The sequence below is a fragment of the Hemitrygon akajei genome, chromosome 8 (assembly GCF_048418815.1).
Source record: "Hemitrygon akajei chromosome 8, sHemAka1.3, whole genome shotgun sequence".
Taxonomy (NCBI): domain Eukaryota; kingdom Metazoa; phylum Chordata; class Chondrichthyes; order Myliobatiformes; family Dasyatidae; genus Hemitrygon; species Hemitrygon akajei.
In genome coordinates this window covers 6,733,709-6,749,426 of record NC_133131.1, presented here as the reverse complement: position 1 = coordinate 6,749,426, position 15,718 = coordinate 6,733,709, and the positions used below count along the sequence as shown (strand labels likewise).

At 40.3% G+C, this 15,718-nt stretch overlaps 1 protein-coding gene across 1 annotated transcript in view; it reads left to right on the top strand.

Annotated features, from left to right (window-relative positions):
* Window positions 1-14,691, top strand: part of brip1 (BRCA1 interacting helicase 1) — a 263,801-nt gene extending 249,110 nt beyond the window's left edge. Inside the window, exons 19-20 of the mRNA XM_073053131.1 lie at window positions 8,373-8,729; window positions 12,698-14,691. Coding sequence (XP_072909232.1) covers window positions 8,373-8,729; window positions 12,698-13,647 — 1,307 coding nt within the window. The 3' untranslated portion in view covers window positions 13,648-14,691. The remainder of the gene's footprint in view (window positions 1-8,372; window positions 8,730-12,697) is intronic.
* Window positions 14,692-15,718: the final 1,027 nt, after the last annotated feature.

The following is a 15,718-nucleotide window of genomic DNA, read 5'->3' as shown; positions in this document are numbered from 1 at the left end:
GAAAAAGCCTATCCACGTCAACTTGATCTATCCCCCTCATTATTTTAAATACCTCTATCAAGTCCCCCCTCAACCTTCTACGCTCCAAAGAATAAAGACCTAACTTGTTCAGCCTTTCCCTGTAACTTAGGTGCTGAAACCCAGGTAACATTCTGGTAAATCTTCTCTGTACTCTCTCTATTTTGTTGATATCTTTCCTATAATTTGGTGACCAGAACTGTACACAATACTCCAAATTCGGCCTTACCAATGCCTTGTACAATTTTAACATCACATCCCAACTCCTATACTCAATGCTCTGATTTATAAAGGCCAGCATACCAAAAGCTTTCTTCGCCACCCTATCCACATGAGATTCCACCTTCAGGGAACTATGCACCATTATTCCTAGATCACATTATTCTACTGCATTCTTCAATGCCCTACCATTTACGATGTATGTCCTATTTGGATTATTCCTGCCAAAATGTAGCACCTCACATTTATCAGCATTAAACTCCATCTGCCATCATTCAGCCCACTCTTCTAACTGGCCTAAATCTCTCTGCAAGCTTTGAAAATTCTACTTCATTATCCACAATGCCACCTACCTTAGTATCATCTGCATACTTACTAATCCAACTTACCACCCCAAATTTTGTGTGTGTTGCTTGAATTTCCAACACCTGCAGATTTCATTGTGTTTGTTATTCATCTGTTGCACTTCAGTGAAACAGACAGGCCAGAGTGGGAGAAGAATGGAGAATTAGTGTGATAGGCAACTGGAAACTGCAGACAGAAGTGTTCTTCAAAGTGGTACATTTTCCAGTGTAAAAGACACCATATTGTGAACATAGATTGCAGTACGTTAGAATGGAAGAAGTGCAGGTGAATAATCTCTTCAGCAAATATACAGTTTGGGTCCCTGTTTGGTGGGAAGGAGCAAGGTAAAAGAAGCGAAAAGTGGGGCGGCGCCGTAGCACAGTGGTTAGCGTAATACTAGTGCAATCACTGATCAGGATTCAATTCTTGCCGCTGCTTGTAAGGAGTTTGTACATTCTCCCCACTATCACGTGGGATTCCTCCGGGTGCTGTGGTTTCCTCCCAATTTTCAATAACGTACTGTTTAGGGTTAGTGAGTTGTGTGCATGCTGTATTGGCACCAGAAGCATGACAGCACTTGTAGGCTGCCTGGCACTATCTTCGCTAATTTGATTTGACACCAACAACGCATTTCACTGATGTACGTACTGTATGACAAATAAAGCTAATCTTTAATCTTTTAAGAACAGATGTGGCATCTCAAGCAATTGCAGTTGATGAAGTTGGAAGCGTGCACCAGGGAATTAAGAGCCATCAAAGCTTCTTTTTCCACAGATGCCGCCTGCCCTTCTGAGTAGTTCTAGCTTTTTCTGTTTATTTATTAGAAATCCAGCATCCACAGTTTTTTTCAAATTTTCAATAAACTATTTTAGACTTCGTCTTGTGCAATGAGATAGGTTTAATTAATAATTTCATGCTAAGATATTCAGTAGGGAGAATGATGACAATATGATAGAACTTTATATTCCATTTAGAGGAGCGTGGTTCTTTTGGAAATTAGATTTTGAATAATAACAATGTCATATACATATATATGAGTTTAATTGGATTGGGTAAATTGGAAAATTATATTAAAAGGTTTTGTAATAGAAAAACAACAGCAAATGTTTCAAGAAATACAATATACTTCTCAATTATGAAATTATGTACGCTCCACTGAGAAATAAAACTTCAATGGGAAGAGTGGTCCCTGTAGCTAATGAAAAGTTTAATAGTGATGATATTAGATTAAATGGTTTATAATTATACCATACAAAATGGTAAACCTAATGATGTGTAGAGTTTTAGAAACCAGCAATGGATAACTAGTATCTAGTGGATAAAGGGGAATATGGAACATGTAGGAAAACTAGCAAGTAATGTATTACTAATAACATAAATCACGTAATTATATAAAACTGAAGAGTATAACAAAAATAGATATGGATCCCTTGGAGGGAAAAGAGAAGAAATTATAATGAGAATTAAAGAAATAACCAAGGCAGTAAACAAATCTTTTTTTTGTATAGAAACTGCATTAAACATTTCAGAAATTAGGTCTGATGAATGTGAGGAAGTTGAAGTAATTAATATTAAGTAAAGAGAAAATACCAGAAATTATGTAGATTAATATTGTCTAATTCTCTAGATCTGATAGCCTGTTTCCAGAGTTCTAAAAGGTGTGGCTGCTGAGAAACCAGGTTCATCATTGATAATCTTCCAAAATTCTATAGATTCTGAAACACTTTAGAAGCAAATATAATACCAAACTACTTGGATGTGGAGAGAGGGGAAATGGGTAACTAACTATAAACCAGCAGGTCTGACATCAATTGTTGGAATAGTTCAAGAAACTAATATAAATATGTTGTTGCAGGACATTTAAGTCAAGTTAAGTCACTTTTTATTGTCATTTTGACCATAACTGCTGGTACAGTACACAGCAAAAACGAGACAACGTTTTTCAGGACCATGGTGCTACATGAAACAGTACAAAAACTACACTGAACTACATAAAAACTAACAGGAAAAAAAACCTACACTAGACTACATATCTACCCAGGACTGCATAAAGTGCACAAAACAGTGCAGGCATTACAATAAATAATAAACAAGACAATAGGCACAGTAGAGGGCAGTAAGTTGGTGTCAGTCCAGGCTCTGGATATTGAGGAGCCTGATAGCTTGGGGAAGAAACTGTTATATAGTCTGGTCATGAGAGCCTGAATGCTTTGGTGCCTTTTCCCAGATGGCAGGAGGGAGAAGACTTTGTATGAGGGGTACGTGGGGTCCTTCATAATGCTGTTTGCTTCATAATCGGTTTTGTATTTTGCGGATGCAGTGTGTAGTGTAAATGTCTGTAATGGCGGGAAGAGAGACCCCGATGATCTTCTCAGCTGACCTCAACAATCCACTGCAGGGTCTTGCAATCCAAGATGGTGCAATTTCCGAACCAGGCAGTGATGCAGCTGCTCAGGATGCTCTCAATACAACCCCTGTAGAATGTGATGTGGAAGGGGGCATGGGAGATGGACTTTCCTCAGCCTTGGCAGAAAGTAGAGACGCTACTGGGCTTTCTTTGCTATGGAGCTGGTGTTGAGGGACCAGGTGAGATTCTCCGCCAGGTGAACACCAAGAAATTTGGTGCTCTTAAAGATCTCTACCGAGGAGCTGTCAATGTTCAGTGGAGAGTGGTCACTCCGTGCCCTCCTGAAGTCAACAACCATCTCTTTTGTTTTGTTCACATTCAGAGACAGGTTGTTAGCTCTGCACCAGTCCGTTTGCCGCTGCACCTCCTATCTGTAAGCTGACTCGTCGTTCTTGCTGATGAGATCCACCACGGTCGTGTCATCAGCGAACTTGATGATGTGATTTGAGCTGTGTGTTGCAGCACAGTTGTAGGTCAGCAGAGTGAACAGCAGTGAACTGAGCACACAGCCCTGGGGGCCTCCCGTGCTCAGTGTGATGGTGTTGGAGGTGCTGCCTCTGATCTGGACTGACTGAGGTCTCCCAGTCAGGAAGTCTAGTATCCAGCTGCAGATTCACAAAGAGAAAATTCTATTAAACGTCTTGGAGGGTTTCAGACTATAACTAGAAAATAGATTCAGGGGAATCTGCAAATGTGATATATGCATACTTTAAAGGTACTTGATAAGGTATCACACCAAAGGTTGTTGAATGAAATAAAGGCTCTTGAAGTTTCAAGTATCAGATTAACATGGATGATAGAAATAAATAGCTAGGAATAAAAGATGCTTATTTTTTTAAAGATTGGAAGGCTATAAATTGGTAAATCGGTTTTGTATTGTGATGTGTCTTAAGGTATAGTGGAAAACTTTGTTTTGGATGAAGGTGGAACTGTAATCAATAAACAATAGTCTACTGTAGGTATATTTACTATCCAGATGCTCCAGGTGTGACTGTAGGGCCAGGGAGATGGCACCCACAATGGACCTGTTTTGGTGGTAGGCGAGTTGCAGTATATTGAGGTTTATTGGGAGGCTAGAGTTAATCAGCCTCATGAAACATTTCATGATGGGTGATGTCAGAGCCACAAATCCTTAATTGTCTACGTCCCAGGATTTTGTGGGCGACGTTAGAGATAGTCAATATTCTGATTATCATCATCTGGAAATATTCCTGTGTATAGAATGGCCTTGCTGTTTAGAAAAAGAGGGAGAGAAAGCGGTGAACTTAGCTAACCACAAAGTACATTGCAGATGCTTGGTCAAATCAAGACGTACAAAAAAGCTGGATGAACTCAGCAGGTCAGGCAGCATCCGCTGAAAGAAGCAGTCAACATTTCGGGTCAAGACCCTTCGTCGGGACTAAAGAAGGAGGGGGGGCAGGAGTCCTATAAAGAAGGTGGGGGGAGGGTGGAAAACCGGTCAGAGGAAAGATCAAGGGGTGGGGGAGGGGAAGCAGGGAGGGGATAGGCAGGAGAGGTGAAGAAGGAATCTAAGGGGAAAGCACTATGAGTAGTAGAAGAAGGCAGAGTCATGAGAGGTGATAGGCAGCTAGAAGAGGAGACAGAGTGAAGGTGGGATGGGGGAAGGGAGAGGGAGGGAATTACCGGAAGTTGGAGAATTCGATGTTCATACCAAGGGTCTGGAGACTACCCAGACAGTATATGAGATGTTGGCCCCACCACTAAGGACATCTTTCCCTCTCTACTCCTCTCTGCTTTTCGCAGGGATTGTTCCCTCCGCGACTGCCTGGTCCACACGTCCCTCCCCACAGATCTCCCACCTGACACTTATCCCTACAAGCATAAGTGCTACACCTGTCGCTACACCTCCTCTCTTACCACCATTCTGGGCCCCAAACAGTCCTTCCAGGTGAGGCAACACTTCACTTGTGAGTCTGTTGGGGTAATCTACTGCATCCGGTGCTCCCGGTGCGGCCTCCTCTACATCAGCGAGACCCCACGCAGATTGGGGGATCGCTTCGTCGAGCACCTACACTCTGTCCACCGCAACAGACAGGATCTCCTGGTTGGCACTCACTTCAACTCCCCTTCACATTCCCATTCGGATATGTCCATACATGGCCTCCTCTACTGCCATGATGAGGCCAAACTTCGGTTGGAGGAGCAACATCTCATATACCATCTGGGTAGTCTCCAGCCTCTTGGTATGAACACCGATTTCTCCAACTTCCAGTAATTCCCTCCCTCTCCCTTCCCCCATCCCACCTTCACTCTGTCTCCTCTTCTAGCTGCCTATCACTTCTCATGACTCTGCCTTCTTCTACTACCCATAGTGCTTTCCCCTTAGATTCCTTCTTCACCTCTCCTGCCTATCCCCTCTCTGCTTCCCCTCCACCACCCCTTGATCTTTCCTCTGATTGGTTTTCCACCCTCCCCCCACCTTCTTTATAGGGCCCCTGCCCCCTCCTTCTTTAGTCCTGACGAAGGGTCTCGACCCGAAATGTTGACTGCTTCTTTCAACGGATGCTGCCCGACCTGCTGAGTTCATCCAGCTTTTTTGTACGTCTTGAGTGAACTTACCTACCTGTTAGCTAATGTCAATGGTAAGGAGGTAGCACACTGGACTACAGGTATGATTGAAACATAGAGGCCTTAGACACCCCACACCCAACTATCCTGGTGGTGAATGTAAAATCTCTGGAAAATAAAACTGAAAACCTCAGAGCAAGATTGCAGTACCAGAGGAACATCAGGGACTGTTGTGTAGTTTACTTCACAGAAATATGGCTAACCCCGCCATCTTGGCAGCAATGCTACAGCCCAATGGCTTCACCATTCACTGTAATAACAGGCCAGTTGAGTCATTTAAAGATAAAGGAGGTAAGTATGTTTCATGATTAACTCATCGTAGTGCACAGATGTGATGGTTCTGTCTCAGTCCTACTTACTCAACTTAGGACATCTAGTGGTCAAGAGTCATCCATTTTTTTCTGCAAACAAAGATTTCTGCTGTCATTCTGGTAATGGTGTATATTCCACCTCAGACCAACATCAGGCAGGCACTGGACAAGCTGACCACTATGATCAACAGTTACAAAACAGCGCACCTTAATGCTTCCCTATCCTTGTGGGGGATTTCAACCAGGCCAGCTTAAAAACTTCTCTGTACAACTACCAAAAACATACCACCTGTGGAACCAGAGGAGCCAAAACACTTGACCACTGTTAAACCACCATCAAGAACATTTAGCATGCCATCCCACACCCACACTTTGGAAAGTCCTATCACTTCTACTCTCGGCATGTAGGCAGGGTTTAAAGACCACAGCACCAGTGGTGAGGAATGAGAAGGTATGGTCAAGGGAGGCGGAGGAGTATAGGACTGCTTTTAGTTGATGGACCAGACAATATTCAGAGATTCATCTTCAGATCTGAATGAATATGCCACAGTTGTAAGTCACTTCATCAAGACCTGTGTGGATGTGTGTGTCTTCAAGAACATACTGGACATACCCAAACTAAAAGCCTTGGATGAAACAGGAGCTTTGTAGTCTGTTGAAGGCTAGATCCAGAACTGTACACAAAGTGCAGGTATGACCAATGGAAGGCTATTTTAAGAACAAAAAAAACAATTCCAATTGAAGTTAAAGACAAAAATAGATACACATCAGCTCTGGCAGGGTTTTCAGGTCATTACTTCCTACAAGACGAAACCTAACATTATGAATGGCTGAGATGCCTCATTCACAGATGAGCTAAAGAGCCTTTTATGCATGCTTCGAAAGGGAGAATCAAACTCCCTTCAGCATGTGGTGACCCTGTAATCTCTGTCTTGGAGGGTGACTTCAGTACATCTTTTATAAGGGTGAACCCTTGCAAAGCCTCAGGCCCTAATGGGTTACTTGGTAGGGCACTGAAAACTAGTGCCAACCATCTGTCAGGAGTTTTCAAGGAAGGCTTCAAGTGCTGATGAAGGGTTTCAGCCCGAAACAACAACTGTTTACTCTTTTCCATAGATGCTGCCTGGTCTGCTGAGTTCCTCCAGCATTTTGTGAATATGACTTCAATCTCTTACTGCTGCATTTGGAAGGTTCTACTTGATTCCAAAAAGCAACATTCATACCAGTGCTCATGAAGAGCATGGTGAGCTGTCTCAACAACAGTTGCACTTACATCTACTGTGATGAAGTACTTTGAGAGGTTGGTCATGGCCAGAATCAGCTGTGAGGTTCCAATCAAAAATGTAAAGAAACTGATTACTGCCGAGTTATTTTATTATCTACAGAATATTATGATGGTAAAAGAAAATTGTAATATTGCTGTTGATTTTTATAATAGTGGAAGTAGATATGACAGTGTTTAAGAAGCATTTAAACAGACATATGATCAGGCAGGGAATCGGGGGAGAGACCAGATGCAAGCTGATGTGCAATGTTTGAGTTATGACTGGAGATATCGGGGCATACTAGCCAGTGAGCGGGATGTTGCTCTTTCTTGTTGACTGGGAGCTGGGAATTCACGGTCTTTTGCCGGGGAGAGATGAGGAGAGAAGACATGAATGGAGAGAGTTGGTAGACCTCAGACTGAGTGGACTTGAAGCGAGGGTCCGAAGGTCAGTGACGATCAGAGGGGGTTGATGGTGGACGAACAGCCTTACCAGTGAGCTCCAACATTGCTCATTAGACTGTTTCATGAGAATGGACCCTTTTTCTTCTTTTGTTTTCTTTACTAATCATATAGTCGAATTAAGAATTATAAAGCTCAATTGTTTAATCACAGATTGTGTACTGTTTGTAATTTCATGGTACTGATTTGTAACGGGTCACATTGCTCAGCATCCACCCAAACGAGATTTCTTAAGTTTGGCTGGGCTGGGGGTTTGGGGGGGGGGGGGGCTATCATCCCCTATGTTAAGCCGCTAACTAAAGCGAGAGTTACATGTGATTTTATACCCATTTAATAACTTGAACATTTTACAGCTTTATAGTTTGGTCCTGCAATAGTAATGAGATTTGAAATGAAGTAGATAAAGAATGGTATTTAACATGAATAATTATATTTTTAATAAACTTTTACAAGTTATTCACTCAATTTAATCTTGAGAATACTGGTTGGGCAAGCATCATTTAAAAAAATTATCATTTTTAGGATTTTGGAAATAAATGTCAAAATACCAAAGTTGAAGAGAAAATTAATTTTGGGAGCAGACTTAAATTGAATCAGTTCGCCAAAGCTAGATTCCCCATGACCAACCTTTGTTTATACTTACCTTTTTGACTCACTTAAAGAATTATGTCACAAAATCTATATCCCATTTTCTTAATTGTTTGCTCCCTATATTAGATTTTCAACATTCCTTTAATTTTCATTTGTTTAATTATAGGACTGTCAAAATGGATCCGTCGGCAAATTCAACACCATCCAAATTTCAGCTGTGCTCTAGATTCATTGACCATGTTTTCCAATGCTCAGCAGAAAATTGTTGATGATTTACCCAAGATCCTCAATAGAATGCCAGCTATTGCAACTGGATGTTCAAATGAAAATTTTCCAAAGCCCGCGGAGGATAAGAACAAAGATGGTCAGTCACAGATTGTCAGCCCTCAAGCCTCATTAGAAAATAATATTTTGAAGTGCACCCAACCCAAAGCCTACATAGAAAAAGAAAATAATAGTCCCAGTGCATTTCCTACATCTCCCTTCTGCAATACCAGCAAAGTGAGCATCAGAGGAAGACCAGGTTAGTAATTAATAAGTACCATTACTTTTTGTGGAAGTTTAATGGGCTTTTGTAATCTACAAAAGCAGTATAAAGGTTTTAACATGATTAGCTTGGTTCCATATTTACTTCAACTGAGGCACAACAAAATACCTGCCCTAAGATTATATTTTCCATTTGGCAATTAACTATAGTTTGGGAGAGATAAAATTATTTCTGTATTGCTCTCCCAGAGGATAAAAGGCAAGAGCAATTCACGACAGTGTCCAATCCGAACGTCAGAAATTTGGAGAAGAGGGTACTTCAATCAGGTCCACTGCCCAAGAATAAAAGGCAGGAGTGGTTCACGGCAGTATGATAGTGTTTTGATCAACAGCCAATCTGGACATCGGAAGTTTGGAGAGGAGGGACCTTCAATTGGGTCTGTTGCCCAAAGATAAAAGGCAGGAGTGGATTGCGGCAGCATAATAGAGCTTTGACCAGCGGCCAATCCGCATTTCGGATTGATTAGTAAGAAGAAAAGCAGGGGCAAGTACAACAGCCATTGTCGCACTTGCCATAATCTGAGTGGATATTAGAGTGGTGATCTTAAGGCTTTAGCTCTTTGAGGCTTCAGCAAAGAGAGGCTTCACTCAGAGAAAGCAAAGGAAAGAAAAGATCAAATTTTTTCTCTCTTCTTTACATCTGCTCAGCTTGGTCAGTAGAGACGTCAGGCAGGATCATGCAATGCTCCTCTTCGGGATCCCTGACCACTACAACTATGAAGTGCATCCAGCTGCAGCTTCTAACAACATGTTAAGGAGTTGGAGCTGGAACTGGATGAACTCTGGATCATTTGGGAAGTTGAAGGAGTAATAGATGGGACATATAGAGAGGTAGTTACAACCAAGGTGCAGAACACAGGAAACTAGGTGACAATCAAGAAGGGGAAAAGGGTTAAGGATCCAGTGCAGAGAACCCCTGTGGCCATTTCTCTCAACAGCAGGTATATCACTTGGGATACTGTTGGGGGGAATGACCTAACAGAAGAAAGTCACAGTGGTCCAGTCTCTGGCACTGAGTCTGCCTCTGTGACTCAGAAGGGAAGGGGGAAGAAGAGGCATGCTGTGGTGATGGGGGATTCATTAGTTAGGGGAATGGACAGAGGGTTCTGTGGGTAAGAACAAGATTCCTCAATGGTATATTGCCTCCCAGGTGCCAGGGTCCAGGATATCTCGGATCAAGTCCTCAGCATTCTTAAGTGGGAGGGTCAACAGCTGGAAGTTGTGGTCCATGTAGGTACCAGTGACCTGGGTAGAATAAGTGATGAGGTTCTGCATAGGAAGTTCAGGGTGTTAGGTCTAAGTTAAAGGGCAGGACCTCCAGGGTTGTGATCTCAGGATTGCTGTCCGTCCCATATGCTAGTGAGGCTAAAACTAAGAAGATTATACAGTTTAATATGTGGCTAAGGAGTTGGTGTAGGAGGGAGGGCATAAGAATTTTGGATCATTGGGCTCTCTTCTTAGTAATGTGCTACCTGTACAGAAGGGATGGTCTGCACCTGAGCTGCAGGGAGACTAATATCCTAGCAGGAAGGTTTGTTAATGCTGCACAGTGGGGTTTAACTGGATTTGCAAGGGGATGAGAACCAGATTGCCAGAACAATTAGTGGAAAGGTTGTGGAGCAGATGTTCGTAAGACCTCAGACAAAGTTAGGAATCAAAAGGTTAAGCTTGGTGCAACAAAATTGAAAAGGATGAATACAGGACTGAAGGCGTTGTATCTGAATGCGCACAGTTTACAGAGTAAGGTAGATGTACTTGCAGCACAGTTGCAGATTGGCAGGTATGATGCTGTAGGCGCTACTGAGTCATGGCTGAAAGATTGTAGTTGGGGGCTTAATGTCCAAGGATACACATTGTATCAAAAGGATAGGCAGGAAGGCAGAGGGAGTGTTATCAAATCACTAAAAAGAGGTGACATAGGGTTGGAAGGCATTGAATTAGTGTGGATAGAACTAAGGAACTGCAAGGTTAAAAAGACCCTGATGGAAGTTGCATACAGACTCCTCAAACAGTAGTAAGCATGTGGCCTACAAATCACAGATAGAAAATGCATGCCAAAAGGGCAATGTTATACTAGTCATGGGGGGGGGGGGGGGGTGGGCTTCAATATGGTTGAGCCCACAAGAGGATCAGCTATTCTGGATTGGATGTTGTGCAATGAACCAGAATTGATTAGAGACCGTAAGGTAAAAGAACCCTTAGGGTCAAGTGATCATAATATGATCAAATTCACCCTGGAATTTGAGAAGGATAAGCTAAAGTCAGATATATCAATATTACAGTGGAGTAAAGGGAATTACAGAGGCATGAGAGAGGAGTTGGCCAGAATTGATTGGAAAAGAACACTGGCAGGGATGACGGCAGAGCGGCAATGGATGGAATTCCTGGAAGCAATTCGGAAGGCACAGGATATATACATCCCAGAGAGGAAGAAGTATTCTAAAGGAAAGATGACACAGCCATGGCTAATAAGAGAAGTCAAAGCCAACATAAAAGCCAAAGAAAGGGCACATAATAGAGCAAAAATTAATTAGGAAGCTTTTAAAAATCAACAGAAGGCAACAAAAAACATAAGAATGTGAAGATAGAAAACGAAAGTAAACTAGTCAATAATGTAAAAGAAAGGCGAGAATGGATATTGGACTGCAGGAAAGTGGTGCTAGAGAGGAAGTAATGTGGAGTCAACGAAATGACGGATGAACTGAATAAGTATTTTGCATCAGTATTACCGTGGAAGACACTAGCAGTATAGTGGAAATTCAGGTGTCGGGGCATGAAATGTGTGAAGTTACCCTAACTAGAGAGAGGTTTCTTAGAAAACTGAAAGGTCTAAGGGTCTATTTTTGATTGGGTTCATCAAAATATTAGTATAAAGAACTATAAAGTCAGCAAGTATAGTGCTTGCTAACTTTCTCAGTGAGCCCATCAATACTATTTCCTGCTCATTTCCCCATTCTTATAAATATGTTGTTTTGTGTGTGTGTTCCTTCTTCAAATCTGCATTGACTGCACTGGTTTTCAGCATTTATTGTAATGCAATCCAAATGTTAATAACTCTTAAACTAATTTGGAATCTGTGTACTAATTTGGAATTGATGTCCAAATTCACTGAACTTTAGAAATAATTATTTGTATTTACCTTTCCAAACTTTGTCATAATTTTGAGAGCTCTTTTAAAGTTCTTCACCTACTTCTATAAGTTAAAGACTCAGGCTGGTGCTTATGCCGGTTTCCGTGGTGTGAAGCGACTGAGAGTACAAGACTTACCCTCCCCTCCCTGGATAGGACACCAGTCTATCGCGAGGTTAACCCCCATCATTTTGCAAGTACCCATTTTTCAACTGGGTGGACTGGAGCAATGTGTGGTTAAGTGCCTTGCTCAAGGACACAACACACTGCCTTGGCTGGGGCTGCGAACTCACAACCTTCAGATCACTAGTCCAATGCCTTAACCACTTGGCCACACACCACACACCTAGTTATATGTGATAAAGTTCAAAGTGTATGTTGTCTTTTATTTCAGGATATCCTTTCTCTCAAGTGAGAGTCAAAATCTCATCAATTAGTTTACAGCAGTGGCTGTTTTGGGACCTTAATATATATTGGTGGTTACTAGGCCTTTCACCAGTAGTTATGATTTGAGTACCTGAATTATGTCTGTGCTCAAAATAAAATTTTTTAGGTATGTTATGTTGGTGCTGGAGAATGTGTGGCAACATTTACGGGCTGCCCTCAGCACATCCTTGGGTTGTGTTGATTGTTAATGCGTACAACGCATTTCATATGTGATAAATAAAATTAATCTGAATCTCAAAAATTGTATTACCGGTATGTTTTTATTTTATTTTTCACAGTATATTTTGCATGGTTCAGATAATTACATAATTAGTTGGCTTAAAGTAATGCTGCATTGACATTTTTTTCTCATTATTGCATGTACTACAGGTAACAAGAGAGAGAATTCTTCTGCAGGCAATATTATCAAGACTCCACTCTTCAAAAATTCTAGTACCAAAATGAAAAGTGATTTCTCAAGAATAGCATCAGCATCCATCATGCAGAGTTTCAGTAAAAAGCCCTCGACTTCAGCACCCATTACACAGAGACAGCAAGAAATGGAAGTAACTTCATTACAGTTTGAGTCTCTGTTGCATAGAGATACAAATACATCAATAGGTTTTAAAGAGGATGTATTATTAAATGCAGCTCCATGTCCATTTGAAAATAATAAGGACAATCAAACGGCTTACAATAGTATGGAAAATTCTTATAACAGCTCCATGGATGTGTTACCTTCCTCTGTTGTGGGATTATCCTTTGACGATGAAGGAAAAATGACGGAAATACCACCCTTGATTGGCAATGATAGGCGGCAGCCTAAGGAGGCAGAAGAGAGTGTTCAGGATGAGACATCGTGTTTCACCCCAGAGCTTTTTGACCAAGACTCAGAGGAAAACTGTTCAGAAGCAGTGATTGCTAGTTCACCATGCACACAAAAAGCTGATGACATCCATGATCGTACTGTTATGCCTGAAATCATAAGAAGTGAATGTATGGAGATCTTTCAGTGTACAAATGATGGATCCAGTAACAGTACAACAGAATTCAGGGAAAATAATAAAACACATTCAGGTTTTGAATGGAAGAAAGCTGAACCCAGTGGCCTGTGTTCAAATTTGGAAGTGAAAGACAAAAGTATATCTAAGTTAGCTGTTCCAGTTGACAGTGAGGAGGAGACCAACATTAGATACCAGGAGGTTGCCAAACTGGGAAAAACTGACAAAGTAGCCACAAGCAGGAATCATAGACTATCCAGATCTAGAAGTAAAGGTAATAGATTAATAACTCAGTATATACGTACACAGCATCTAGGATTTACTGAAGATCACAACTAATGTAAAATAAATGTACCCTATTCTATCAAAATAATTCATTCTGATCTAGGAACTGGTGTTTTATCAGTCAAGCCAAACCAATTAATAGATCACTTAGTCTCTAGCTTTACTTAATTTGACAATCATAAGAAATATTAATGCTGGTGAACAAAACATCCTCTCTTCAAACACCTAGTACAAGCTTAGGTCAGGTGTTGTATGAGAAAATGTCACTGTTCAGTCTCTGGCTGGGCAGTAGTTTTGAAATTATGTTATTGAATTCTTTTTCAGTGAATTTTAACAGCTATAAGTTTTTCACTATAAGTCTATATTCGCAATGTTACTGACAAATTTCAGTAAAAGCCCACAGTTCTGAAGTCTTTGAACCAACTGTTTTTGTGTCCTCTCCTTCATGAGTAATGTTTTTTTAAATAATAAAATTGGTGATTGAAAGCAAAATTTATGTTAAATCCATTTAAAAACCATTATTACTACAAACTACTGTTGCTTTACACTTTGTTAAACAGAGTTGCTCCCTTTTTTAAAAACTACTTCAGCATTTAAAAGTAGGAAGTACTACCCTTTTATCAGATTTTTTTTACAAATTATCTCTCAACTCTCAAATACCATTTTTTTTTTGCTCATTATATTGCATATCTTTCTGGCTCCACCCATTATGTACATAGGTCTCTAGGTTATACAAATAATGAGAGATAAAAGTATACTATGATGCTGTATTCCCTAAAATTGAACCTTTAAAGTGATGGAACATGTCACGCATAATATTCAGCATGTAGTTTGGGAAGCTGCTTTGCATTGTCATGTAACAGTGACACATTTGTATCAGAAACTGATTATGATTGTAAAAATACAGTGCTTAATTTGATCAATAAGGAAGATGTGTGAAAACTCTCAGAATTTTAACTACATATAAGAATTATAATTTGCATTAAAATACTTATTGATTTAAAGTATTGGTTGCTGAAATAAATAGGAAAACATAAAATATTTCCAGCAGAAGGGTTTTTTATGATTACATTTCATGTTTGAAATTAATTATCCAGATGTTCTTTGTATTATATTTTTGGCTTAAGGTATTATGAAACATGTTAAAATATAATCTCTAAGTGTAGTAGACATACAGTTAATGTAATATGAGAAAAGGATTGTTGACAATGGTTACTCTTCATTTTACCATCAGTTTGTCAGAGAGATGGCTGTCAGTTGGCCACTGATTTTTGTTTCGTTGCATTACACTGATTTGCTTCTTGAGGGTAAGAGTCAGCCTGCTGTTATTACCCCATTTTTTCGTCATTCCAAACCAGTCATAAATCTTACAGTGTTAATTATTTTTTTTCTAGCCCTGCCCATTTATTTCTCCAAAACCAACCAACAAGGTCCACAAATGGGTCTGATTCCAGTTTGTCTTTGCTGGAATATCTGACCTATGTTTAATATTTACCATGATGGTATGGTTCAAATAATTGTCTCATTAGGAAACAGTATCTTGGGACTAATATTTATAACTTCATGCTGTAAGACATGACTGTTTCATTATACAACTGCTTTTAAAAACTGCAAAATACACAGAAATGTAATAAGCAGGTCTTGTATATTGTTGAAGACCATGTAGTTAGATAACAAATCATCACTAAAGAATTTTGTTATATAATTGATTTTTGTAGATTTTCCCTGAGTGTTCCAGCTTCTTCACACTTCCCAAATAACATTAGGATAGGTTACATTGCCCTAGAGTATTGGAGCAAAATAGGAATTGGAAGAAGCTGATAAGAATATGAAAGTATAGGTTACTATGGTGATGGGAATATGATTGCTTCTTGAGCCAGCGTTGACCCACTGGAGCAAATTGGCTGCCTATGTCAAGGGGATATGAAATAGGGTTGTTTCTCTCATATATTGAACGGGATCACACAGAAGCTTTGTCAGGATATCCAAATTGAAAACATTGGTCTTACTACGTGACCCAAAATCTCATCATCCACAAAGGCAAGAGAATAAAGAAGTCCATTTTCCCCAAAATATACATATTCCAGTCATTATAGATGATGAAGTTTGAAAGAAAGCTATTTTG